The 27,831-nt window shown below is 41.4% G+C and overlaps 1 protein-coding gene and 1 long non-coding RNA gene across 2 annotated transcripts; both read right to left on the minus strand.

Moving 5' to 3' along the window:
• Positions 1 to 7,991: 7,991 nt before the first annotated feature.
• On the minus strand, positions 7,992 to 10,815 carry rbm43 (RNA binding motif protein 43; the record flags this gene model as incomplete). Its single annotated transcript, XM_080735374.1, has 5 exons — positions 10,555 to 10,815; positions 10,356 to 10,447; positions 9,539 to 10,225; positions 9,085 to 9,256; positions 7,992 to 8,026 (listed from the first exon to the last, which is right to left on the minus strand). Exons 1-5 carry the CDS (start codon positions 10,736 to 10,738, stop codon positions 7,992 to 7,994), a joined length of 1,170 nt encoding a protein of 389 aa, XP_080591500.1. The 5' UTR covers positions 10,739 to 10,815.
• Positions 10,816 to 14,009: 3,194 nt separating this feature from the next.
• On the minus strand, positions 14,010 to 18,001 carry LOC308292436. The gene is made up of 6 exons (XR_013962398.1): positions 17,808 to 18,001; positions 17,364 to 17,438; positions 16,578 to 16,645; positions 15,601 to 15,654; positions 14,992 to 15,066; positions 14,010 to 14,055 (listed from the first exon to the last, which is right to left on the minus strand). It is a non-coding gene; the product is annotated as an uncharacterized lncRNA (long non-coding RNA).
• Between the last annotated feature and the right edge of the window lie 9,830 nt (positions 18,002 to 27,831).

A 27,831-nucleotide genomic window follows, 5' to 3' on the forward strand; every position in this document is an offset into this window, starting at 1 on the left:
TGTTGTGATTTCCAAGGATTGCAATGATATCATGTACCAGCTCAGTGGCCTAGTGGTTTGAGTGTCGGCCCTAAGACTGGGAGATCCGGGTTCAAACCTGGGTTGCGTCATACCAAAGATTCTAAAAAATGGGACCCAGTGCCTCCCTGCTTGAAACTCAGCATCAAGGGTTGGATTGGGAGTAACTCCCTGCGACATACTAGCAAAATGCTTCAAATCCCGCATGCAGCGTCCGATTGCTGTGAAAGGCCCAAGAACACGTGGCACCCTTTTCACTTTGGCCTATTATAGTAGGCCAAAAAAAAACCTACCTGACCTGCCGGAGTGTGGCCACTCATTGTTATTGGACTTCATCACTATTATTATTATTATTCCGCCACTTTTTCTCTAGCGGCTAGACCGTGCAGTCGCTTTTTACGAAACTCGGCAGTATGGCAGAGGACTATGCCAAACGGCTAAAACGCGAAGCTCGCAACAATCGGCCAAAGGGTGGCGCTGTAGGAAGCCTTTGAAAAATGCCAACTTTGAACTGGTGTAGCTCATGCCCTGTTTCAGGTACAGCAATGAAACCTGTATACACTTATGCGTCTCCTCATGCCGAACAACTTTTACGCTCTGACTTTTGACCTCTGACCTTTACTTCTCCCACAATTTTGAATTATATGAAAAACAGTCAAAATCTATCTCCTCCTGGGATTTTCGCGTAACGTGCGCAAAACTTTTTTTTACATGAACTTTGGACCAATGCGGTCATCGCACAGCGGCCGGATTTTCTTTAAAGCGAAACATTATTTTTTAATAATTCACTGTATAATGCAGTTTTATGCAAATTATTCTTCTGCCTCTAAATCATACATGCAAAGTGACACGTTCATGGCATTTGGCAAATATGTCGAGGGTTAGTCCAAATATCACTGAAAGCAATCTTACTCCAATTGGCCAAAGGGGGGCGCTATACGAAGCGTTTGAAAACTCAAACTTTAAAGGGGCATAAGTCATGCCTCGTTTCGTTTGAAGACATGCAACTTGCTTACACGCGTGCCTTGACTCAAGCGGAAGACATCTGTGTCTTTGTTAAGTAAGCTCCGCCCTTAGATTTTCCGCCATTTTGAGCAGTTTGTAAAACACTTAAACCCGCTTTTATTCCGGAACTTTCGCGTCACGTGCACGGAACTTTTTTTACATGAACTTTGGACCAATATCTAAAGATCTGTCAGATCGGATTTTTTTTAAATTGAAACATGCTTTTTTAATAATTCAATCAACATTGCAAGTTTTATGCAAATTATTCTTCTGCCTCTAAAACATAGATGCAAAGTCACATTTTCATGATGAAATACTGTAGAGGGTAAGTCCAAATATCACTGAAACCAAAAAGAATCATATTTGAACTGGGGACCCCCCACCCTGACGTGAGTAGGGGTTTCCCATGATCTGGGCCTTAGGCTAGATGCAGAATAGAGCTGGGACGTTCGCGAACGAATCGAATCTTTTGAACGGCTCTTTGAAGTGAACGATGGGATCCGGTTTGCGCAGTAGAGAGCCGTTCATTTGGGGGGGAGACCCCCTCCCCCCAATTCAACATCTCCTTGCTACTCCACTGAGTACTGACTGAGTACAGTGAGTGAGTGAGAGAGAGAGAACAAGTGGAGGAGCGAGTTCATTGTTGCCTGCTTGTTTTTTTTAGGTGTTTTATGAATAACAAAAGTCAAGGTAGCTTAATTTACACACACATTTTATGAAAAGGGTAAATACTAAATTGTGATCTCAACTGTCAGCAGAGGAATGTGGTGCCACCTTGTGGATTCATATTTAAACAAATTCTTCTTAAAAATATATAAATATACAAGGAGCCAAATGAGCCAGTCTTTTGAACGGCTCTTTTTAGTGAGCCAGATCGATGGTACTGTCTCACTTCAAAGAGCCATAAATCCCACCTCTAATGCAGAATAGACCCAAACACAGCTGCCCAGCAATTTGCAATCAAACCACACCCAGTATAAAGCCAGACTTTCTGCAGTAACTTGCTCAGTGTGGTCCACAACACTGGAGGTGTTACAGGCAGCAGGTATGTACTCTTTATTTATTTCAACAACTATTCCAATTTCTGACAGTTTAATTCATTAATTATTTATACTTACCCATGCAATAATTTGACTTTTAGATGCCATACCTACCTGATCCACTCGCTACACTGGCTGTGTGAATGAGGAACATTGTGACTTGGTGAGTGACCATGTGCTCTGTAATGTTATGTTGTTTTTGGGATCTAAATGTTAAACAATTTCTTTTGGAATGTAATGCAATGTTGATTATTGAATTGATGTATTTTGAGTTTAATGCCAATGCCTAGTTGGGCAGATTAATGGAATTATTTTGTTTCAAGCCTGTAGTGCAGCAGATTATTTGAATTTGTTGTTTTTCTATTCATTTGGCCTTTTTCTTTGATCCAGGCCAGGTTTATTCCCTAGAACTGAATCTGAAAGATGGCGAGCCTGCAGAAAGACTGACACAATCCTGTCTGACCTATGGGTAGGAAAAAGCAGCCGCAGTGACACGCATTCCTATTTTGATTTTGAAGTAATGACTTTGAGTTTCTTTATAAAGTAATGATGTTTGAGTGCATTCATTTATTCATTGTTTCAAACCATGCAGGGGAAGCTCAGCCTCACACCTGAAGCCCATCTGACAATCAGTACCAGCTCCCAGATTGCTTCATTGGAGCCAAAGAAAGGCAGTGTAAGTGGGTTCATTATTCTGAACTGTGTGGAACGGGCAGATTGAACACCTCTTCTCTACCTTGTGGCTCAACTGTAATTATTCTGAAGCTCACCTCATTTCTCTCTCCCTCCCCCACCTAGGCTGGCTGGGTTCCAACACCCCCCAATTGGAATCCATAGTCTGCTCTGCCCACAGGACGGCAGCCCCATGTGAGCCCCTAAAGTTCCAAGTTTTGACCCCCAGCCGCCTTCCCCTCAACGTTTTTCAATAAAAACAATTTAACTTTAGTTAAGTCTGACTCTGCTAGCCTGCTAGAAAATAATGCTGCTATAATATTTTGCAATTGCAAATCCTTTGTGTAAATAAACTGAAATTCATACTATTGCATGACTATTTCTTTATCATGTTTCACAAGCATCTGGGTCTACAATGCCAGTGGTGTAAAAGTAACTGAGTACATTTACTCAAATACTATCCTTAGTATAATTTTGAGGTATTTTATACTTCACTTGTATAGTCTTACTTCTAGGCTACTCCAGTAAATGCTCATGCATTGCATTGTGAGCTTGTAGATCTGCTATTTTCAAAAAATGTCAAGTTGATGCCAATATATTTGTACTTTTATTCAGTATTTACACTGAACAGATGCCACCCTTCCCACATTGGCCTGTTATAGCGCCACCAGCGGGTCAATTTTTGCAAAACACATTTTTGGAACAAAATGCTTCAAATCCTGCATGCAGCGTCCGATTGCCGTGAAAGGCCCAAGAACACGTGGCACCCTTTTCACTTTGGCCTATTAGAGTCACCACTAGGCCAAAAAAAAAACCTACCTGACCTGCCAGAGTCCTGTTCGGTCCTGTTTTTCTTTGATATTCTTCTTTGCTTTCCCTTGATGCCTTATTGCTTTCCTGCTTTTTATGCCTTGGACACTTTATCGCTGCTTGCAGCTATATTTGATTATTACATTTGATATATATGACATTGAACAAAGATTTGATTCTTCATACTGCATCAATCAGGAAATACATGGACCAATTAATTGTAAATTAAAGTTAAGCACTGTCAGTATAAGAATAAGATTAGGCAAGGGGTTGCTGAGGTTAAGGTTAGATTAAGTACATAGATCATGTCTTTCATGCATGCCCAGTGGTTGATGTATTGTCAGTCAGAGGCTATACAGAGAATTTCTACACAGAAAGACTTTAACCACTACACACACCTCAGTGTAAAACGTCCCACTGAAGTGAACACCCATCAAAATGACAACACCCACCAAAACACCCTGGAGCTACAGTAAATGTAACACATTTTAGAGAACATGCAGACCATGACAGGAAGTGATGCAAGAGAGTATGGAAGGCAGGAAGTAGATTTGATGTGGTTGCTTCTTCCTCAACCTTGTAAATCTTGTGAAAGATACAGGGTTTAGGAACTGGTCAAACTCAAAGTTATATTCAGTAGCCTACTATTTCACAGAGGCCAAAAGGGCAAAAGGGCTTTCAAATTGATTTACAATGAAAAAACAAACAAAAGAAAACACACACGCACGCACGCACGCACGCACGCACGCACGCACGCACACACACACACACACACACACACACACACACACACACACACACACACACACACACACACGTAGAAGTGACAAATCCAGAAATGTACCAGAGGCAAAGAGACATTGGGAAGTATGGAAGTACATTATTCTATGCCACTCCTATAAATATAACCTGTTTACACTTTGCCATCAGACAAGCCTGATCAGGAGGAAAACAAACTAGAACAGTCAAAAAGAACTCCTACATGCTTTTCCAAACCATAAACCACGGTAATATCAAACCACAACTGTAAATAACATAAAACATGTTTTTACTTGTAAGTATTTACTGTCAATAGTTATTAATGCTATTTTGACATCCTCTCAATAATATTGAGAGGATGGGTATATGTGTCTTAGTCTTCTCCTTGCTTCTAATATGAAAACTTTAATTTTGCCCTCAGATTAATTCAACAGTGAGGATATGAGGCAAAGGTCACTTGATTCAGTTATAACGCACACCGAAACATAGTAATAACAAAACTGAAGAAAGGGGGCAAACTAACAGATTTCCAGAGGACTACTAATGAGTTCTGATTCTATGGTGGCCAAAGCAAACACTGTTTTGTATCATAGCAACACAAAAAAGCGGTAAAGACAGTCAACATGGAAATGACTCGTACATAGGTTTGTGTTGTTTCCCATACCTCACTCAGTGCCCTCACTTCCTCAATTACTATCTTGGAGGAAGTGCTTAAATGGTCAAGAACATTTCACCACGTGACGTGATTCAAGTTATGATGTTTAACAGTTTCAGGAAAATGGTTAGCACTTTCCAACTAACTGCCTTCAGAATAAAACCATGAAAACGTGTTTTACACTTATACTGTATATCAACTGCATAATGTGACTTCCTTCACTGCAGAACATCTAATCAAATTTCCATTTTAGCTGGGGACGGTTCAGGACCTTCCTTCCCTTGTACTTCAGTATGGAATGTTACCCTTTTCATCTTTGCCATCCAGCTGCTAATCCATCCATCCCTCCCTCCCTCCCTCTGGGTATCTGAGGCCTTACCTCAACTTCAGGTTTTCCATAAACTGTTCCATTGTCACTTCATCCAGGAGGACAAAGTCGGACTTCCCAAACTCGAGGTCCTCCAGCTCCGCCATCCCTGAAGACAGACCCGTCCGCTCAACACCCACAGGCAGACAGAGAGAGAGAGAGGAAGGAAAGCAACTGACAAGAGAAGAAAGAGAAGTGTAGCCTTCTGGGGCCCGGTAGTTGAAGGCACACAGTTTATGTGTGCATGTCTGGCTGTGTGGGTGTGGCGTAACCGTGTTCTTTTTGTGGATTGTAGGGTGTGCTTCATCGAGTCACTGAGGGCTGTGGTCTACATGCTACAGCACGTCATCCTGTCAGTCAGTCTGTGTGTGTGTGTGTGTGTGTGTGTGTGTGTGTGTGTGTTTTCGTGCACATACATCCGTGCTCGTGCTCTTCTATATATACAGTAAGAGCTATCATTAAACCCATACACCACTTCTGCATCCTCCTCTCTGACTCTCTTCCTGCCACACAGCTGAGGGCCTGTGTTTCAGAACCGTTGCTGAACTGAACTTATCATGCTGAGAAACCGATCACTATATCAAATTTGTCCTGCCCTCTCTCTGTCAGTATCTTTCTTTGTGTGCACATTCTGCGTCTTTCCTCCTTCATTTTGAATTTGATTTCCCAATGGTATAACTGTGAGACATTTGTGACAGCCTTGAAAGATTAATCTTGTAATTGTGGGCAATAAATCGCCCTTACCCCAAAAGGATCATGGCATATCCATCCTGTCTAACAGTCAGCATCGGGCATACATAATTTTGCTTAGCATTTAACCTCAATTCAAGGTTTAAACTAACAGTATGCTGGAGCTCAATAGACTAACAGTTGAGAGTAAAAGGATTCAATGGCACAACACCACGTGGTGCTGGTTTCAATTCCACAACACATTACTATTGTTACTTTTGCCTCTACATCTCCATACATCTGATTTCTTCTTTTAAAATGAAGAGCTAGACAAATCACCCGGAGGATATGTTTTTAGCCCTATCACCACATGCTGGGGCATGGTCCTCCAACAGTGAGGGCTTATCTTTCCCAAAACAGGCAGAGCAGTCCAACTCAAAATATGACTCACCAGATGCTGTTCTTGTTCCATGACAAGCATGTTTGTTCTATATATATCATATATTTAGTAACATCTGTTCTATATGTAGTATATACATTTAGTAACATTTGTTGTTAGAACAAATATCTCTGAAGTTAAACACGTTTTGCTATTGAAACCAAAACTTTGATCGGATTTGTGGCTGAAGTAATCAGAATGGAACAAGATGGTCTTCAAACAACAGAAATGTCATGCAAGTATCGACTGGAAAGTAGTATGAGTCAGATGACGTCACATCACGTTTCAATGGACATTGCCCCAACATATTTAGGTAACCCATGGGCATGTCACAACTAACCCAACTAAGCCCAAAAATTACAGTAATGTTCCTTCTTCTTCTTTTCATGATGTTGTTTCATCACTGTATAGGTTTTTCGATATGGTCTAACTGGCATTTGACACACGACAGGGAACAATTAACACTGTGCCCAGTGCTGCTCACTGTGTTGTTTGCTATTGTGTTGCATTGTATTTCCAATCCAATCATTTCTGGAAGAACAGGACACTTCTGATATTATCGACTATTAATAGAAATATATTATTGTGTTCTAAATATACACAGGTTGACAAACTAGACATAGCTAATGCTCTTGACACTTTTATTTTATATTGTGAAAACGTCCATAGACTTTCTACCTGGAAATAACACGTCCATAGACTTTCTACCTGGAAATAACATTATGATCATATTTCTTCTCTCAGCAAAAAGGCAACTTCCTGACCAAAAAGCATTGTTTCCTCTGAGGGGAATGTTTTTTTTTCTTCTTCATCTATGCTGGACTCAAGAGTAATAAATTACACTAACAACATTAATTGTGCCAGCAGCATGACACCTTAAAGATACAGACTAATTGACAGAAGGCAAGAAAAATAACGTAAGAACGCAATCTCTGGTGCACTTTTAAAAGTTGAAAATAATTTAATTTGTTCAGAGATGGGGTATGGTGTGGACACAAGTTAATCAGCTGTCCAATCACGACTGTACACAAACGCAGAGCAGTTCCTCGTCAGCCACGAGGCACCCACGGCACACACCAGACCAGGTGTCTTCAACGTTTTCGGGCCAAGGACCCCTTAGCTGAGAGAAAGATAAAGCAGGGACCCCCACTACATATTGTATAAAATTGTGTTGCAGATTAAACATTTTCATAGATTCCTGAGACAGCTTAGACTTGCAAATGTTCCACACAGAATAGGGATACTAGGGTTCAAGTTAGTGTCGAAAAAAGAAAGTTCTTATCACACAAAGATTTGGAGGACCCCCTGTAGTAACTCTGAGGACCCCCTAGGGTTCCCCGACCCCCTGTTGAAGACCCCTGCACCAGACTACCACCAGCCCTACTCTCCTGCCTAACAAAAAAGTATATTAAATCTATTACTACCTAATATATCAGGCTCTGTGCATCACTGTAGTACCGGTTTTCAGAATACCAGTTCCTGTTAATTTTACCATAGCTTCATTTGATTGGCTCAGCAGCAGATTTGAACTGTTAAGTGGAAACACATGTGAAGGTGTCATGTGTGTTTCCGGTTCCAACCCAGCAGCAGAGCTAACAGGCGGGGGAGGAGAAACACAGACCGCGTGCTCATCTCTGGCAGCTGGTCCGCACAAGACCGACATTTTAGTTGATAAATGTGCCATACACAAGTGATTACACTTGCAAATCACTTACAAAGTGAAAGATTTTAATCTCTGAATGAGATTAAAAGAAAATTATTTAACTGAGAAAAAGTTCTTCAACTTTTTATTTGGAGTGCTGCTTTCTTCTTTCCACATTGGTGCACGTTTCTTCGCTTATGTTCTGTTAGCCAGCTGAGCATCCATGGCTCAGAGGATATGCAACAGCTCCAGTTTTAAATATGCCATACAGTTGCTCAATCTGCATTAGCTCTACATCTACACCTACTAGTTTAAAACTGTTTTCAAGTTATAAAGAAATTTGTTTCAGTCAATGGTGTGAGTGACCCTGACTAACGCTCTTTTCTTTTTAGCAGAAAAAGCACTTGTCTAGATAGCTTTTTTTTTTCTTCACAAGAGGCAGTATTTTATATATTTTGTTTAATGCTCAAATATATCTAGTATGCTATTTTGCTATCACAATATTTATTCTGTACTGATTTACATAATCATCAGCTTTATTACCCCCTTCATGTGTAGTGTTGTATTTAATATGAATAATCTATATGAATGTATTTGAATGTTGAAAATGCACTGAGCTTTTGAATAAAAGGCAAGTGATTTTGAACAGTTTTTAGACTCTACATGGTGTGGCTCAACTGTGCTTTAATACTTGTTTGCCAACTTTTTATGGTAAACATTAATGGCAGGGTAGGCTATAATTCAGATTATCTGTTATACTGTATTTCCATACATGGTAGTAGCACAATCTAAGCGAGAAGAATATTGCAATAAGCTCATTCACTGATCACATTAGAGAAAAAAAAATCCCCCGAAGAAAAAAAAAACAGGACCATAAGGATTTTCATGCACTGGCAGGCGTGGCAGCAGTTTTCAGTCATTTCCAGCTCATTTTCTTTATCCTGAAGTCTTTTGGAGAAATATTTTTTAAAAATGCCTTCATCACTTTCTGGGTTCTTGAAGTATCACCTTGGTTTGCATTGTTGTGGCTGTGATCAGCAGTGGGCCTCTCTTCCCTGACCTTTTCACGGGATTCAGAGTGGCTTCTTCTTGCTCTACGGACTGCGCTGCTTTCCAGAGGAGGGTCTGGCTCGGCAACGGCTGCTCTTCTATCATCCTGGTACTTAGATGGGTAGTAACCCTGTGTGTCGGGAGTTTCATTAGAGCGCACATCACGAGCTCTCGCTCTGTCCTCATTCAGTTTCACTCTGGACAGTGAGCTGCTCCTCCCCTTTGACCCACGGTCTAACGTCCTCCCATGTCGTACTGGTGGTAACTGCGTGGTGGGCTTTCCCAAAAGCTTCTGGGTTACCTCATAGCTATCTCGAGATGGCCCAACCACGTAGATTGTGTCCCTCGTTTGACTGATGAGCACGGATGGAAAAATATCTTTGTAAACCTTTACTTGTTTATTGAGGTTTACCTGGGTTACGGTGTCAAGGTCTGACAGACAGATCTGCTGGGTGCGTAGTGTTTTGGTAAGATCCTCCAGAAGGTTTTGCAGTTTCCCTTTGGCAGCGTTCGCACTGCTCCCTGATAAGGTGACATTACTTAAGCCAGGATCCCCAGTAGACACGTCCATTTTAACGCGATGGCTGTTTAGTATCGAAGCAATGTCTTTTGTCTTGAAAGACTGAGCATAACGCAACACATCCTCATCAGTGACAAAGGCTTCACTTCTTGCCTGGGGGTAGTGCTGGTGATTCTGTATTGAAGACTGGTCTGCTTGATGTGCCAGAGGGGAAGAGTTGGTGGGATGAGATGGAAGAGCATACTTGGACAGGGTTGAAGAGATTGCAGTGCCTCTGCTACCAGCAGCATACATCGAGTTACCATCAGTGCGGGTTTTGTTTATCGACCCTGAGGAGTGATTGTGGCCATTGAGGATAGGTGATGGTGAGGATGCGGTGTTCTGGGAGTGGGTTTGGGAGTTAAGAAGCTTCTCCAAGCGAGCCTTCACGGCGGTCAGCATCATAAATGTGCCCTTGACACGCACCTGTTCTCTGGACTTGCGAGTTACCTCTAAACCATGCAAGTCGAGGAGTTGCATCACTTCTGTCTTATCAGGGAAGATGCTAATATCCAGGGTGGCCTCTACTGGAATATCTACCTGCATAATGAATGAATGAAAAAAGGTTACGGTAATTAATAAACAAACATAAATAATTCGAATGAGCAGCACTTTAATGATCATTCAGTTAATCTGCTACATACTGTATGTCAGTGAATGAATAGCCTACCTCTGGCATGTCAACAGGTTTTACTGTTAATGGAAATCGTCGATTATCAACCTCCAACACATGAGAGCCATGTTTCAAAACACGGGCAGCGACTGGGTGGTGAGGGGTAGAAGAAGTACACAATATTTAGGGTCTGCATCGTGACATGAGGCATCAATCATTCACCATCATGTTAAGTCTTTTAATCAACAGTACTTACCTTCTGGCTCCTCAAATATGACCAAGGCCTGCCCCGGGCAGTAGGACGGGTACAGCACTCTCTGCACCTCCCCTCCTCCATGACGTGCTCGCAGGAAATGGATAGTGAGCTTGTCGTTGATTCTGTCAGCCGTGAGAATATTTGGGACCCCGAGAACCTCCACAGCAATCCCTCGCCTCTCCATAGTCACAGTAGGCTAATGTGTAATGGTCTGGCAGGTGCGTTGAACAGGTGCCTACTAGCTGTCTACTTATGTCTAAAGTGAAACTTGTGTAACCAGGTGGACCAGTTAGGCTACTGATAGCCTCTCCCTGATACACTTTGTTTGGAAACTAAAGTTAAGTCCACGCTTTTAAAATATTTCGACTATAGGGGGTTATAACTGTGACCGTTCAATGTGGATGATTAAATCGATAAAAAAACGTATTAGCCTACTTAGTAGCCTAGTATCCACAGTAAGCTATAGTTTCGAAAACTGCTTGCATCTAGATCTAGGCGATCATACTTATCTACAGGAACAATCAATAAAGCAGCCATCTGAGCCATGCTGGTAGCATTCGTTAACAAATTACTCATAAGTTAAATGATGGCCGCCTACTACTTCTGTTAGTTAGTCTACTTCACCAAGATCTAGAGATCAAATTCACTCACGTCACGTCACCCAGACAGTCAGTGCAAAGTTTGGTCAGAAAGGAAAGTGAAAGTAAAGGCTCAAGTGCGTTCATGCACTGACTAAACGGGGTTTTCCACATACCACATACAGAATGTTTGACACTGACAACCTTACCTCACCCACACAGGTGTTTCGGATTCATATTATTTGTGTAGTATACTGGTAGGCTTATATTATATAGAATTCAAGAGAAGAGCCTTAAGAATTGTATCATTTACTGCTCTTGCTTTGTAAAACACTCAATTTAAAACAATACCGCCATCTAGTGCCAAACAATGTGCAAAACAAGTAGTGACACAAAATACAAAATACTGTGATAAAATTGCATTGTAAGATTACTTTATTAGGAATGACCCCATTCTTTGCCTGGAACGTCTCAAATTCTTGTAATCCCAGATTAGTCATTTATTCTGATGGCACAGTTGAGTATATGCAATGTGTTAATGTAAGGAAAAACAAGTACAGCCAGTGTGGAAAAGGCTTGGAAATACTGCCTTAATTGCCATCAGTTCTGATTATTTAAAGGCAAGTAGCACCAGCTTGATTTTTGTAACCACTGCTGCAGTTTACCATAATTAACACACGAGAACATGTTCCAAACTGTTTCATTTATTTGGGCTCTAGTAGCCGCTTATTACCGATAAAGGCTCAGATTTGTTTTTATGGGGAATCCTGATTGATTGAATACTTTATTATAATTCACATAGGAAAAGCACAGGACAGTACAATTCAGATAAAAAGTCAACCAATACGATTTAAACCCAAGAAAGCGCAATGGCTTGTTTACATTAGGGTCCTTTTGTACTCAATTCATAGAGACAAATGACAGACAAATATACACATAACTATGCATAACAAAATCATTTAACAGTAAGAAATAAAAAATACAAAATATTTACAGCAAACAGGTCAGGGCGGGGTATGGGTAGGCTTTGGCTTTGCCAGTTTCGAGTTACAGCCACCTGTGAGTTTTCAGCAAGACTGGCTGCAGACACTAGGGTCCTGTTGATGTCCACGGGAGACAGGAACATCAACAAGTGGCAGGAAGTGACCTCACACCTCTTTCTTGCTCTACCCCATGGAGGTTCTGTTTAGGGTTAGGGGGTAGAGTTGGGTTGTCTAAAAGATAAAAGATAACATGTACACATAGCGACAATGCGGCTCAAAGGGACTGTAGTGCCTTGGACTGCAAGGCAGAGACGTCACGTGACCTCCACAAGCGGCATGAAGTCACTTGACACTGAGGTCACTTCCTGCCACTTGTTGATGTTCCTGTCTCCCGTGGACATCAACAGGACCCTAGTGTCTGCAGCCAGGTGCTGCTCGTTTTCAGAGCAGTTTTGAAGGAGATTAGGGATTTACACCCCTTTAGGGCCGTCAGTAGGGCATTCCACATTTTTGCAGCATAGCAGGGGAAAGAATTCAACCCTGAGGTGCAAACAGCAGCCAGTGGTGGAGTAGAAGTAAAATTATTGAAAATGGGAAATATTCAAGTAAAGTACAAATACTCAAAATTGTACTTAAGTACTGTAATAGGTAAATGTAGGCTGCAAGTTACTTTATGCAACTATTTACACCACAGTTAATGGCGGCGGCGCTCTACAGGGGAGCGCTCAGGAAATCGGTCTATAATGAATGACAGAAACCAACTAAAATCACAGCTGGGTTACACTTTTGATTAATAACTACTTCAACAGTAATATAATACATAATTTGTACAAAACTGTAGCCCAAATATTTGGCTATTCCAAATCAAGAGTGCCATTCTCTGCACAGTGCGGCAAATCACCCAAGCCCAATCGATACCTACAGACAGGAAGAAAAAAGCAAGGTGTTAGGAAATTATGAACAGTTTTTCTGGAAATTGAGAAGCGTTTCAAACAATGTCAGAGATTGTCATCATTTGTCTGGGGTTTACCTATAACCCTGCCAAGAATCAGTCGCAGCAGGGCCTCAAACAACCCCATCTCTCTCTAGCAAACACTACAGGAAAGGACAGAGCCATTATGGGCAAAGCCTTGCTGGAAGGCTTGCAACAGTATAGCCATTACTGGCTATGTATGCACAGGGTGGCCATTTATCAACGGGGTAACAGTACAATAGCCTACACATTTTTACACAGTTCGTCCTCATCTAAGAGGACTAGAATCGATTAAAATATTTAATCGATAAATGCCTACATACCAGTTCAGTGTTGTTCAGAAGGTGTCAGTCTGGAGGCCTGAATAGGGCTGCCAATGGCATAATCACCACCTGGGTTCTGGAGAGGGAATTCACCATTATTCATCTGAGACATTGTATGAGGCAATTCTGATGGAGGTTTACTTGATAAAACAAACACTGTCTGAGGTTTACCTATAACCCTGCCATGACAGAGACACAGCAAGGCCTCAAACAGCCTCAGTTCTCTCTAGCAAGCACTACAGGAGAGGACAGAGCCACCACTGGCTCAGCCTTGCTGGACGGCTTGCATGGCAACTTGTGATTCAACTTGTTGTGATATCCATAGCTAGTCCTCTGTCATTTCTGACAGAGGGTGTACTTCAAAACTATCTCAGGTTTACGCAAAACCCTGCCATTAGACACAGACACACCAAGGCCTCCAAAAGCCTCCGTTCTCTCTAGCAAGCACTACAGGGAAGGACAGAACCACCAAAGACTCAGAGTAGTCACTGTAGTAGTCTATTGGTAAACATTTGTTCAAATGTTCAATGATTAGAATACATATTTAACAGCAAACAAAAGTTGTCTTGTGATACAGAACTCTAACTCACCTCCAGGTCCCTTTCTTGCAGACTTTTCCTGATGGGTTTAGGCAGAATTCTCCTCTGCAAGGACAGAATATTGATTTATATTTTAATTAACAAAGAGATTCCACAAAGATTAAACATCTTTCAGTTGACACAGCCTCAGAGCAACATCAACACAAATATACCAGGATTATCAGCTCACAGTCCAAGAATACAGAAATTAATTATATATTTGTGTCCTGCATGGTTTAGCTCCCCAGTAACGGTCCAAAGGACTCTGGGAAGATGTAGGAATATACAGGACACCCGTCCTCACCGGCCCGAGAGCCAGGGACAGAGCTTGTTGTACAACGTCGTGGAACGGGACTGTACGTCACAGCATAATGCTACGCTCCCATAAGGCCACAAGGACAGAGCCATGTGAGAGAGTAACCTCACAGGATGTCCACGTTGAACATGCATGCCTATATTTTCGGAGTTACAATTCAATTTGATTTCAAAACCATGTACCAAGCTGATATAGAAGAACTTCACTGTACAAAGCAGGATCCATATTTATTAAGGGTATTACTAGTAGCATCCAAAAAGGTCATAACAAAAAAAGAATGGCTCACGAGTCTTATACCAACAATAAATGGATTGATTTAATCTAGAATATATTTATTATGGAGAGAATCACATTAGGTGTCAAGGGGAAATTTTCATGGACAACTGGTTTAAATGGCTTACTCATGTTGCTAATATAAGGGCCTGATTTTATTTGAATTAAATATTCTGTTATTTGACATTTATTTTATGTTTGCTTTATTGCTAAGAGATGTGGGTTGAGTTTGCCCCATAGTGGACCTTGTATTTTGAAATGTATGTGCTGTATGTATGGAGAGTAACTAATGTGTGAATGAGTAGTGGCAGATTTGGCTTTCTTTTTCTCTGTTTGTCTTCCTGTCGTTTACTCGAAAAAACACAATAAAACATAAAAATAAAAATAAACATGCATGACTATTAACTACATACCAGTAAGTGTTCCGAAGAAGTCAGTCTGGAGGCCTGAAAGGGGCTGCCACTGGCATAATAATCACCACCTGGGTTCTGGAAAGGGAAATTCACCATTATTCATCTGAGATATTGTACAAGGCAATTCTGACAGAGGTTTCAGGTTTCACTTCATAAACAACAAAAACTGTCTGAGGTTTACCTATAACCCTGCCATGACAGAGACACAGCAAGGCCTCAAACAGCCTCAGTTCTCTCTAGCAAGCACTACAGGAGAGGACAGAGCCACCACTGGCTCAGCCTTGCTGGACGGCTTGCATGGCAACTTGTGATTCAACTTGTTGTGATACAGTATATATCCATAGCTAGTCCTCTGCCATTTCTGACAGAGGATGTACTTCAAAACTATCTCAGGTTTACGCAAAACCCTGCCATTAGACACAGACACACCAAGGCCTCCAAAAGCCTCCGTTCTCTCTAGCAAGCACTACAGGGAAGGACAGAACCACCAAAGACTCAGAGTAGTCACTGTAGTAGTCTATTGGTAAACATTTGTTCAAATGTTCAATGATTAGAATACATATTTAACAGCAACCAAAAGTTGTCTTGTGATACAGAACTCTAACTCACCTCCAGGGCCCTTTCTTTCAGACTTTTCCTGATGGGTTTAGGCAGAATTCTCCTCTGCAAGGACAGAATATTGATTTATATTTTAATTAAAGGGATTCCACAAAGATTAAAACATCTTTCAGTTGACAACCTCAGAGCAACATCAACACAAATACACAATGATTATCAGCTCACAGTCCAAGAATACAGAAATTAATTATGTAAATTTGTGTCCTGCATGGTTTAGCTCCCCAGTAACGGTCCAAAGGACTCTGGGAAGATGTAGGAATATACAGGACACCCGTCCTCACCGGCCCGAGAGCCGGGGACAGAGCTTGTTGTACAACGTCGTGGAACGGGACTGTACATCACAGCATAATGCTACGCTCCCATAAGGCCACAAGGACAGAGCCATGTGAGAGAGTAACCTCACAGGATGTCCACGTTGAACATGCATGCCTATATTTTCAGAGTTACAATTCAATTTGATTTCAAAACCATGTACCAAGCTGATATAGAAGAACTTAACTCTACAAAGCAGGATCAATATTTATTAAGGGTATTAGTAGCAGCATCCAAAAAGGCCATAACCAAAAAAAAAGAATGGCTCACGAGTCTTATACCAACAATAAATGGATTGATTTAATCTATAATATATTTATTATGGAGAGAATCACATTAGGTGTCAAGGGGAAATTTTCATGGACAACTGGTTTGAATGGCTAACTCATGTTGCTAATATAAGGGCCTGCTTTTATTTGAATTAAATATTCTGTTATTTGACGTTTCTTTATGTGGGTTGAGTTTGCCCCATAGTGGACCTTGTATTTTGAAATTAATGTGCTGTATGTATGGAGAGTAACTAATGTGTGAATGAGTAGTGGCAGATTTGGCTTTCCTTTTCTCTGTTTGTCTTCCTGTCGTTGTTTACTCGAAAAAACACAATAAAACATAAAAAAAAGAAGGAAAAAAAACATGCATGACTATCAACTACATACCAGTAAGTGTTCCGAAGAAGTCAGTCTGGAGGCCAGAAAGGGGCTGCCACTGGCATAATAATCACCACCTGGGTTTTGGAAAGGGAATTCACCATTATTCTTCTGAGACATTGTACAAGGCAATTCTGTCAGAGGTTTCACTTCATAAACAACAAAAACTGTCTGAGGTTTACCTATAACCCTGCCATGACAGAGACACAGCAAGGCCTCAAACAGCCTCAGTTCTCTCTAGCAAGCACTACAGGAGAGGACAGAGCCACCACTGGCTCAGCCTTGCTGGACGGCTTGCATGGCAACTTGTGATGCATCGAAACATAGTCCTCTGTCATGATATTGTACCTAAATTAAAAAGGCGCTCAATAGGTCTGTGATGCTCCAGCACCTCATGCCTTCATTCTAATATCAAAGCTTTGTTGTTGGGGGAAAATAGTGTTTTACATAAGTTACAAAACAGAACACTATACCATCAAAGTGTTACTGTCACTACTAATAAGATGGAATGCAAGAGAATAGACACTAATATCAAAAAGTAGAACAATTGCCCCATTTGGTTAAATCCTACTTTATTGTTACCAGGTGTTTAAAATGCCTACATAAAGCATTCAGAAGAGAGGTCAGTCAGTTTGGACTAACTTCCGGTGTGCAGGGGCCTTCATGTGCCTGCTTGCCAGTGGCAGCCAGTGTCCAATTACTTTTTCCTACCTACTGGCATTGTAAATGACTAGAATTTTCTGTTATTCTGGTGTTTAAATGCCTACAGTACATACCAATGCCTACAGTACATACCAGCAAGTGTTCAGAAGCCGGTGTCAGTCTGGAGGCCTGAGTAGGGCAGCCACTGGCATTATCACCACCTGGATTCTGGAAAGGGAATTCGCCATAATTCTTAAATATTGTATTAAGCAATTCTGACAGAGGTTTCACTTCATAAACAACAAAAAGTGTCTGAGGTTTACCTATAACCCTGCCATGACAGAGACACAGCAAGGCCTCAAACAGCCTCAGTTCTCTCTAGCAAGCACTACAGGAGAGGACAGAGCCACCACTGGCTCAGCCTTGCTGGACGGCTTGCATGGCAACTTGTGATTCAAATCATCAGCACTGCAGCATGCAAATATGTAGTAGCCAAATGCTAAATACACCAATGCAGAAAATAAGGTTGACTAGAGAGACTTATTGAAATTAGACAAAAATACTAAATGTTATACTGATTATTAACAAATATCTTACCTTTCCATTTTGATCCTGGGATCACACGTTTGGTCAAGGGAACCTTTTACTTTTAACAGTTCGATGCCTGCCTACAACATTTTATCAAACTAAAAGGGACAATATTACAAATTTGTCAACTATCAGAAGTTACTTTAACTAATTGTCAAAGGCCAATCTCATCTTATTACAAATTTAACGCAGATGGCATTAGATAAGAGGACGTTACCGCTTCTAGTCCTAGTCCTCGAAGAAACAGACTGCTCGAGCCACAAACGTGTTCTATATCCTGGCTGGTTGGTTATACCGGATATTACATCAAATGTTTCACTTGCATGGTACAGTAGGGGGCAGCAAAGTACAGCTCATCAAGTTCTCCAATCACCTACTATGTCAGTGGACACTTGTTGGGCATCTGTGTAGGCCTAATTATGATGTTTGGATTTTATTTCAAACTACTGCTTATCCATTTTGGAAAACATTCATTTCACAGCACAGGGCTCTAACACAGATGACTGCATCGTCTACAAATCTTTTGTAAGTAAAGAATGCAAGTAACTTAAAAAAAAATATTCAATAGAGGTTTTTGTTTAATGTCAGAAATCATTTTGTCACAGTATTTTTCAAAATGTCTCAAAATAAGTAAATCAAGTACGAGAAAATAATTATCTTTTCCCTCAAAAACCTATTATGTTCTGTTGTGTGCAGAAACTGCAAGTTATTTCAAATCAGTAATTTAAATATCAGCCTACACCCTATTCAATTATTTTGCTGAAGGAAGGTCACAAACCAGTAACTGCTGATGGGTGGGGCAATTTAGTAGAGGTGGGGGGGCATTGTGCCATGCAGGGGGAGTACACTCGTGGCTGTTGACTCAGAATAAATCTCGGCACAACAATGCAACCCATAGAAAAGCTCTCCTTGGCATCTATGATGGTCGGCACCATCACCAGACAGCCTGTATGAATTTTAGCTTTGTTTGCCCGCTGTGTGATGCTGACTGTCTCACCAGCTGCCATGTTTTGCATATACAGATTGATAACCCAGCCTGCAAGTCTGCATCTGTGTTTGCTAGAAAACAGTGGATGCTTTAGCTATGTGTCTCTCTTCGTCACTGCAGATTTTGGCGATTTAAGGAACTTCCTTTGTTTAGTAAACACTGGGCTGGGGACAGACTTAAATAAGGGACACTGTGTATCTCAGACTGATCTGTTGGGATGTGTCTGTCTGTGTCTTGTAGATTGGATTATGCTTTGTTTTCAATATCAGATGAATTGTATCTCTGCCAGACAGTGCCCTGTGAACATAACGTATCATAATTGGATTTATTTCTTCTTCAAATAATTCAATTTAAAACCAAAACCATTCCCTGACACTTGGCTTAATGTGTGTCCACATAGGCTAGAAAACCAAGTCATGTTTTTATGCTTTCATAATCCAAACTATAAATAATACCTTTTAGAATCTTGGGTGTAACAGACATTTGTGTGTAATGATTGGTATCTGGTATGACATAGTATGTTTTAAATTAAGTACAAGGCAAGTATAGAGTCCTGAAATGTTGAGTTTTGCAATGTGTTCCTTTGCTTCATTTCCAGTGCTTTGTACCATAGGATTTTAGATTTTGCAGAAAATAATGTCAGTGGTCAACACAAGCCTAAGAGTCTTTCACATTTAGTTCATAATTTACCCATTAATATCTCAACTGTGAATTTTTAAGCCCTTATGTTCTTTTTAAAAGTTATATAAATGTGTGTGATTCAAACTGATATGTGAAGATTATCTTGTTGAACAAAACATATAAGCCGTTGTTTGTTGCAGAGCTTTTATTTATTTATCCAAAACCTATGCATAATTTCCATTGGAAATCTGTGATGGGAACCCATGGATGGCAGAGGTACGGTAACATCTGGTCTGACCTACAAAAATACCTATTTCCCATAGCACTCTATTAGTGACTATGCCAAAGGGAAATTGGGGCTCACTGACATCTAATTGGAACGATGGCAGAGAGGAGGTTTGGCTAGTTAATCAAACCTGAAGAGATTAAGAGATGTAATCTGCGGCCTGGGCCACAGGGTAGTGGTCCAGGAATTTAGGCTGGTAATCCAGCCCTTGCAGCGTCGCAGGTTCGAGTTCCGATCCTGACGACCTTTGCTGTATGTCACCCCCCCCCCTCCCATCTCTCTCCCTGTTTCCTGTCAGCCTATACTGTACACATATCAATAAATGCAGAAAAAGACCCAAAGATATCAACAACAAAAAAGAAAGAAAAAAAAATATATGTAATCTGCTCAGAGAACTGTTCAGGGTTAGGGTTATGACAGTGAATGCTGCTGAATGAATGTGATCGTGCACTTGTGATTGTCAATTCTCAGAATCATCAGCTGAGAATTTCACGTGGAGCATCTTTCATTTCTTGGAAGTACTTTGTAGCCGTACCATGCTACCCATTCCAGCCTGAAGGCCATAATACATAGAAGGGGTTGTGGGACTAATTGCTGCCTAAAATAAAAGCTTTAGCCTTTTGTGAATGTAATTTCAACAGGCAGTAGACTGGACAGAGACGGCGCATGAATTATGTCTTTGTGTAATGTAGCCTGTGTGTGTGGGGCACCGTCCTGTCAGCTGACCAGGAGAATGCAACTCATTGCTGTCTGCCGACAGGAACCTTTTATCTATAGATTTCATTCAATTCATGCCCTATTCTATAGTATACAAAAGTGGCTAAAATAGCCAAACTAAAACCTCGCAATGCATCATGGTGAGATGCGTTGTAAGCTTGTAGATCAGCTATTGTCTTTGCTATTTTTTAAAACACTGTTGTATATTTTCAACAATTTTCACCTATGATATATGCCCAAAGTCTGTGTGGGCTTTAGAAACATTTAACATGTGAAAAGTAATCCCATTGTTAATCAATGTGCATAATGTCATGCTCATGTCAGTGGGCCCTTATTTCATCACAGGGAGAGGATACAGTATATAGCCTTCATAGAATGCCGTGCAATTAAGCAATAGTGGATGCGTGTGTTTTTACGAATCTAGATATTGCATCGATGATATGAGTTGATATGAGTCAGTCTCTGAGCACAGTGCCGTCCTAGAATGGAGAAAACCTCTAATCGCCTCTCCATTTTAAGAGCAGTTGTATCCTCTCCTCACCCTGCCATGCAGTTCATCAGGCATCATCCTCTCAATGGCATGAGAGAGTGACACGATACCAGCCAGAGCTTATTCAGTCGAGCACATCCGTTTCTAATAGCTCCATAATAGCCTTATCACTACACAGTACACAGAGTTAAAGCGGTACCTGCAACCATGACTGTATGGTTCACCTCTGTCATCAGCAACATTACTCAGCATAACGTTGCGTCGCTGCCCTTGTTCGGCTTCAGGGTTGACCCAGGATGTTCATGCCACAATTGTGTGTACTGTCCCATAACTGATTTGCAAGGCTGGAGCTGAATCTCGTATTATGAAATGTCCTTTGTCGGTGTTTATAATGCAGTTAGAACAGAATGGTCCTGTTTTTGTTTTGATAAAATTACAACGTGAAATTTCTGAATTGCAACATTCTTTGCAACCTACTGTACTGTACATGTGATTCAACAAAATTACTCAGGATAAGATTATTTTTACGACCTGCAAGCTGTGTTACCACATCTAAGCGTATTGCTCCTGGTCTCTTACGCCATAAAAAAAGACGCTTTTGTCCGAAATGGTAACAAGCCATAAAAACATTTCCTGTTTCCATATGCCGATCACTATACAGTAGAACTACTCGTGCTCTGCACTTGTTTACTGTACAACTGTACAGTATTTGTATAGCGTCCCATAAACGGTTCATAAAACACTGAACAAACTGCAGGCCATTAAAAAAGTCAAAGAACACAATGATGGATCAACTTCCCTGAATAGCTTATATTACCTTTTTATGAGCGAAGCACGTGTTTGTGGATAAAGGAGAGCGTTTCGAGGCTGTACAGTAACCGTACAGTAAGTAAGATTTATGTGGTTGTTTTCTGGCACGTGATGATTATGCCAGAGTCGATCCTCACAGTATATCTTGAGATTAGGGCGTGAGGTTTCATCCGTATGCCATTCACACTTAATCTGATGCCTCCAGTGTCCTCTTGCATAGGCATAATGGGAGCCACAAAGATGCAATCAAAGACTTCTGTGCTAAATTGTCCCTCTCTTAAGCTGCCAATCTGTAATGTGTGTCTCTCTCTCTTTCTCTCTGTCTCTTGCACACACGAGTACGCACGCATACACACACAATGCTATAACAAACTCAGCCATGCAGAGTTTTATCAACAGGACACACTGTTTGTTATAGTATTACCACCAAGTAGTGTCCATTGCGGCCCTTATAATGTAAAAAGAAAGTAAAGGCTAATTGCGACCAAAAGTCGCAGTTTAGTATGTGAAACGGCAAATGCTGACTCTGTCTGTCTGTCTGTCTGTCTGTCTGTCTGTCTGTCTGTCTGTCTGGACGTGTACACTTTTTTACCGGTTTGCCGCTCTGACATCACGCTTTGACATCACTCTGATGTCATGGGAACCACTCTAACAGAATCCCTTTTATGCCCATACATGGAGATCCCATTGTCATCAATATTAAGCCCATATCTAACAGGACTTCATATGGGAATGCACATATATGGAGGAAGACAGCCCATATCTTTGTGGCTGGTTCAGACAGGGATCTCCATGTATGGGCAATTGGGCATAAAAGGGATTGTATGTATGATGTCAGATGTGATAGACGTCATAGGATTTTCACATAACGAATAACTGAGTAAGCATGTTTGGGGTCTCACAGCATATCTCCATATACAGTCCATATATGGGTACCAGGAGTCTCCATATATGGGTAACTGGTCTGATATACAAAACTGGCCAGATAGCCAAGACATGGCATGACCTCGCCTGTCGCCCTGAGGCATCTTACTAGTAGTATACTTTGTCCTCTGACAGTGACCTTGCATGTTTTATTGGTGAGTATACATTTGTCATTAGTATATTAGAGAGAACAGCCATGGTGAAAGAGCAGAGCCATTTCCTTTTGGATCTTTTCAAGAATTGACTCACATGTTCCAGCCGCACATTGGAACACAGCAACGCAGGAGGCTGGACCAGCTCTCATGTCTGATTTGACTGTTGTGGTCGTGAACACTCCACCAGACATGCGCTAATTGTGACATAGATGTGATGAGGCACGTCGAGGCGGGGGGCTGTGCGAGGTGGGCAAGTACAGAACATACTGCTCTCATGCTCTGGAAGGTGATTGGTGTATACCTGTGGGTGATGTTCAAACTGAAGGCAGGGCAGGAAGGTCTTCTACCTCCTACGAGGAAACAAGCCATTCAGACACAACCCATATGAGTGAACATGAAACTTTTTTTTTTTAATCTACAGGACATAGGGGAGCAAACACAAAATAAATTAAGCATGGCTAATGGGAACAGGGGTTTCTTTCCTGTGGTGGGTTTTAATCCTTTTAGATGGAATTTAAGGACATGGCGTGGAAGGGTGGAGGGAGGCTTATGGATTAGGGTTTTCATCTACGCCGATGTTTCCATGAAATATAACTGAATCCTATCCAGCTGGAATCCTATTCCGCGGGAATTTACTGGAGAATGTTTTGCACCACACTTCCGGTTAACAGCAGACAAGCTCACGTCGCGTCGCAGATGCAGCCGTTGTGAGCTTGTAGATCACACTCGGCTGCGGCGCCAGAAGCTCCGTGCAACTTCTGCGCAATGCACGATGGGATGTTGGAAAGTTGTGGATAGGTTTTCTTTTTGTTGTGTTTGTTTTTTCAGTCTTTACTGTATGTACATCTTTCTCTCTCTTTTTTAAAAATCTCAATCTTTTAATAATCTTTCATTAATCGTGAATTGTAATCAAGGCAAACGTTTGAAATAATTGTGATATTGATTTGAAGTCATTCATAGCCCTACCAGGTTATATTGTACTTGACCTGCTGTGCCATCAAAGAGTGAAGGAGATTCAGGTTAAGTGGGGATCTGATTGCTTAGTGCTCTGTCCTCAACCAGAGGGTTACTGCAAAGGCCAGGTGAGTGGGCTGTAACCATGGGAACGTACATAATGTCCATTCTGTGACCACCAGAGCTCCTTCCCAACACACGCACGCACGCGCACACGCACGCACGCACGCAAGCACGCACGCACGCACACACACACACACACACACACCCTTCCAGTAAGAATAGACAACTTGATTATCAGGCCTTTAGACACAGCTGGACATCAGTTTGTGAGGATCTAGGTCTGTGATGTTATTGTGTTAATCACAATTACGTTTTCTTTCTCATTATGATTCAAAGCCTTCAACTGAAATTTAATCAAGAACATCGGGTGGGAGGCTAGACATTAGCAAAGTACTGTGCAGATCTGGTTGTGATCCAATTGGGAACATTAGGTTCTTTTGCATGCTGGCCAAATATAATCACTGGAGTTTAGCCAACTCAGTGGAACATGTTCTTAAATATAATAAGGATATTATGATTCACGTCATTGCTGAGTTTGACTTTAAGATACTACTGCTGACATGGCAATGGTAGTGTTTATCAAAAGCAAAATAATAGATACTTTTAAAAAGCTGTTGTGCAGAGTCGGTTGAATCTGTTCTATTATCTTATCCTAAATCATGTGGTAAGGTACTGTATATTGTAAAAAAAAAAGAATGGCTGGCATTATTATTTCTCTCTCTCTCTCAATATATATATATATCCCACTACATAATCAGAATTGCACCAACAAATAGTGTGTTTGTTTGTTTGTCCATCTGTAACTCCACGTTCAGCAGTTGTTCAATTGTCTAAAAAACATAATACAAAAATCAATAACGCATGTACCTTGCCCAACATCAACTTTATCACCTTCAGATGTGTCTCTACTTCTCATAATCCCAAAATATTTACATTTTTTCCCACATTTTGGCCTCTAGGCGGCATATATTGCGCAATCCATAGTTGGGAGCTGAGTGTCATTATCATCACCATAGTCTCAGGTTACAAGAGGGAAGGGGGGGGGGTCAGATGCACACACAGAGAGAGAGAGAGAGAGAGAGAGAGAGAGAGAGAGAGAGAGAGAGAGAGAGAGAGGGGGAGGGGGGGGTACAGTAAAGTACAGTACAGTACAGTAAAGGCATGTTTTCACTACAGTTCCGTAATTTTTCCTGCAAAATAATTAGCATAATCATTTTCAACTTGCCGGGAGTTTTGTTTTTTGGGTGTTTTCACATGAGCAAAAATGCTGGCATAGCAATAAAATACATCGTTTTCACTACTAAACCGTGGCGGTATGAAAGTCCGTGTTGCCAGACTTTGCGAGAGAAATAAGCAACCAGGTGTACGAAAATAAGCCCCAAAAAGTGATATTATCTAGGTCACACAAGCAATTTAAAACTATAAGCATCGCCACATCAGCTACTTGACAATTGCCGATCTAAAAGATCACAACAAATAAAACGCAGCCAGAAACGATCAATATATACAAGCAACTTTACGGAAATCAAGACCATAGTCACTTATAATTAGCAGACATGGCAACGGAACCTGCAGCACGCACCACACTGTCTGGACGCTTGCTAAAGCAGCAGCGACTCACTTCTGTTCGTCTCTTTTTCTCTCTCACCAATGGATTTAACAAGTTACAAGAAATATTCTTCATGAAACAACACATGTGAACCTTATGTGTCACATAAGGTTCAGAAAGGATCGCTTATGCAACGTGTTGTTTTTTCTTTTTTTCTTTTTATGCGTCACCGATGGATGATGGATGACCAGACTGCATGTATTCCTCGTCGCTCGCTGCTCAGTAAAACACTTTACGATGAGAAACTATTTGATGCAGATGCAGCTCGTTGAGTTGGTAGCTTCCAACTTTCATCACATCACATGAGCGCATTGCGTCCCAATCAGACAAAAAATAGGCTATAGCACCGTAAAGAGCACCGTAAAAAGAGTTGGTAAAGATTCCAGCTTTCATCACATTACGAGCGCATCACGTGTCCCGTTCTTCAGACCGGACTTGTATCAAAACCCATCCCAATTACAATGCTTTAACTGTTAATATTGGCTCCTTGCATGCACCTGCTTGTCCGAAAAAAGTAAAAATCACGGTATGCCGTTTTCACTGTGGGGAAATGTCTAATCTCCCAGCACTTTAGGCAAAAATTACTAGGTATTTTCCCGTCACGTTTGGGACACCAAAACTCACGGAAGACAAAATTAGTGGCCGTTTTCACATGGCGTGAATTTCAAAATTGCCGTCATTTTGGAAAAAACTTCCAGAAGTTTGACTCAGTGAAAACGGGGCTTTAGATACAGTACAGCAAGGTACAGTAGAGTACAGAAAAGTACAGTACAGTAAGGTAAAGTAGATTACAGTAGAGTAAAGTACAGTAAGGTACAGTAGAGTATGGATGGATGGATGGATGGATGTGGATGGATGGATGGATGGATGGATGGATGTGGATGGATGGATGGATGTGGATGGATGTGGATGGATGGATGTGGATGGATGGATGGATGGATGGATGGATGGATGGATGGATGGATGTGGATGGATGGATGGATGTGGATGGATGGATGTGGATGGATGTGGATGGATGGATGGATGTGGATGGATTGATGGATGTGGATGGATGGATGTGGATGGATGTGGATGGATGGATGTGGATGGATGTGGATGGATTGATGGATGTGGATGGATGGATGTGGATGGATGGATGTGGATGGATGTGGATGGATGGATGTGGATGGATGGATGGATGTGGATGGATGTGGATGGATGTGGATGGATGGATGTGGATGGATGGATGGATGTGGATGGATGTGGATGGATGGATGTGGATGGATGGATGGATGGATGGATGGATGTGGATGGATGTGGATGGATGGATGAATGGATGGATGTGGATGGATGGATGTGGATGGATGGATGTGGTTGGATGGATGTGGATGGATGGATGGATGGATGGATGGATGGATGGATGGATGGATGAATGGATGGATGTGGATGGATGGATGTGGATGGATGTGGATGGATGGATGTGGATGGATGGATGGATGGATGGATGTGGATGGATGGATGTGGATGGATGGATGTGGATGGATGGATGGATGGATGTGGATGGATGGATGGATTGCCATTTACACTATTTTGCATTTTGGAAAAAACTGCATATTTAAAGCTATACTGTGTAAGTTGCTCAACTAGTGGTCAGAGCTGTATGGCAAACCGCGGTCGCGTCCGCGTCTTTCGGCCGTTTTTCGCCGCGGACCGGGCCTCACACCTCCGCGTCTGCCTCCACCTCGCCGAGATCTATCTTTAGAGGGGTCCCTGGTTCCTGTGCATTCCGGAGAAACTGACTCCTTCACCCGAGTATGTTGTTGTTATGTTGAGGCAAGCTACTTCCTGAGAAGTCAGCAAGATGCGCCTGTGATTGGCCGGTAGTGTACCATGTGTTTATGATCGGCGATATGATTGGCCAACGTATACATGATGCAGATGACGTAATTTTTCCACGAAATTCTCCCCCCCTCACTGCTCATAGAAAACATAAAAAGAGAAGGCTTTAGAAGCTGAAATTAACGGAGTGGGGGTTCTAAAACTTTAGCGATTTAACAGTTAGGACAATTTTAAGATTTGTTTTATAAAAAAAGTTACATGGTATAACTTTAATGTTGAGCTATCCTAAATTTGTATTGCTTAGCTGCCCACTGGACTGTATCCCAGCTCAGTTCCGTGCATAAAGTGTTATGACTGGTAGCCTGTTTTGTATCATGTTGTTAGTGAACTGTGAGTTTGTCTTGTTATTCATGTATTGTGGTGTGTACCATGTTGTCAGTGAATTATGAGTTTTGTCTTGTCATTCATGTATTGTGTATTATGTGTTGTGATTTTGTGTCCTGATGACTGCTTGGTGCAAAAAGAATTTCCGCAAGGACAAATAAAGCATCTATCTATCTATCCATCTCTGGGTACAGGGGACTTTTGCATAGGAAAG

The sequence above is a fragment of the Nannobrachium achirus genome, assembly GCF_963921795.1.
Source record: "Nannobrachium achirus genome assembly, chromosome: 10".
Classification (NCBI taxonomy): domain Eukaryota; kingdom Metazoa; phylum Chordata; class Actinopteri; order Myctophiformes; family Myctophidae; genus Nannobrachium; species Nannobrachium achirus.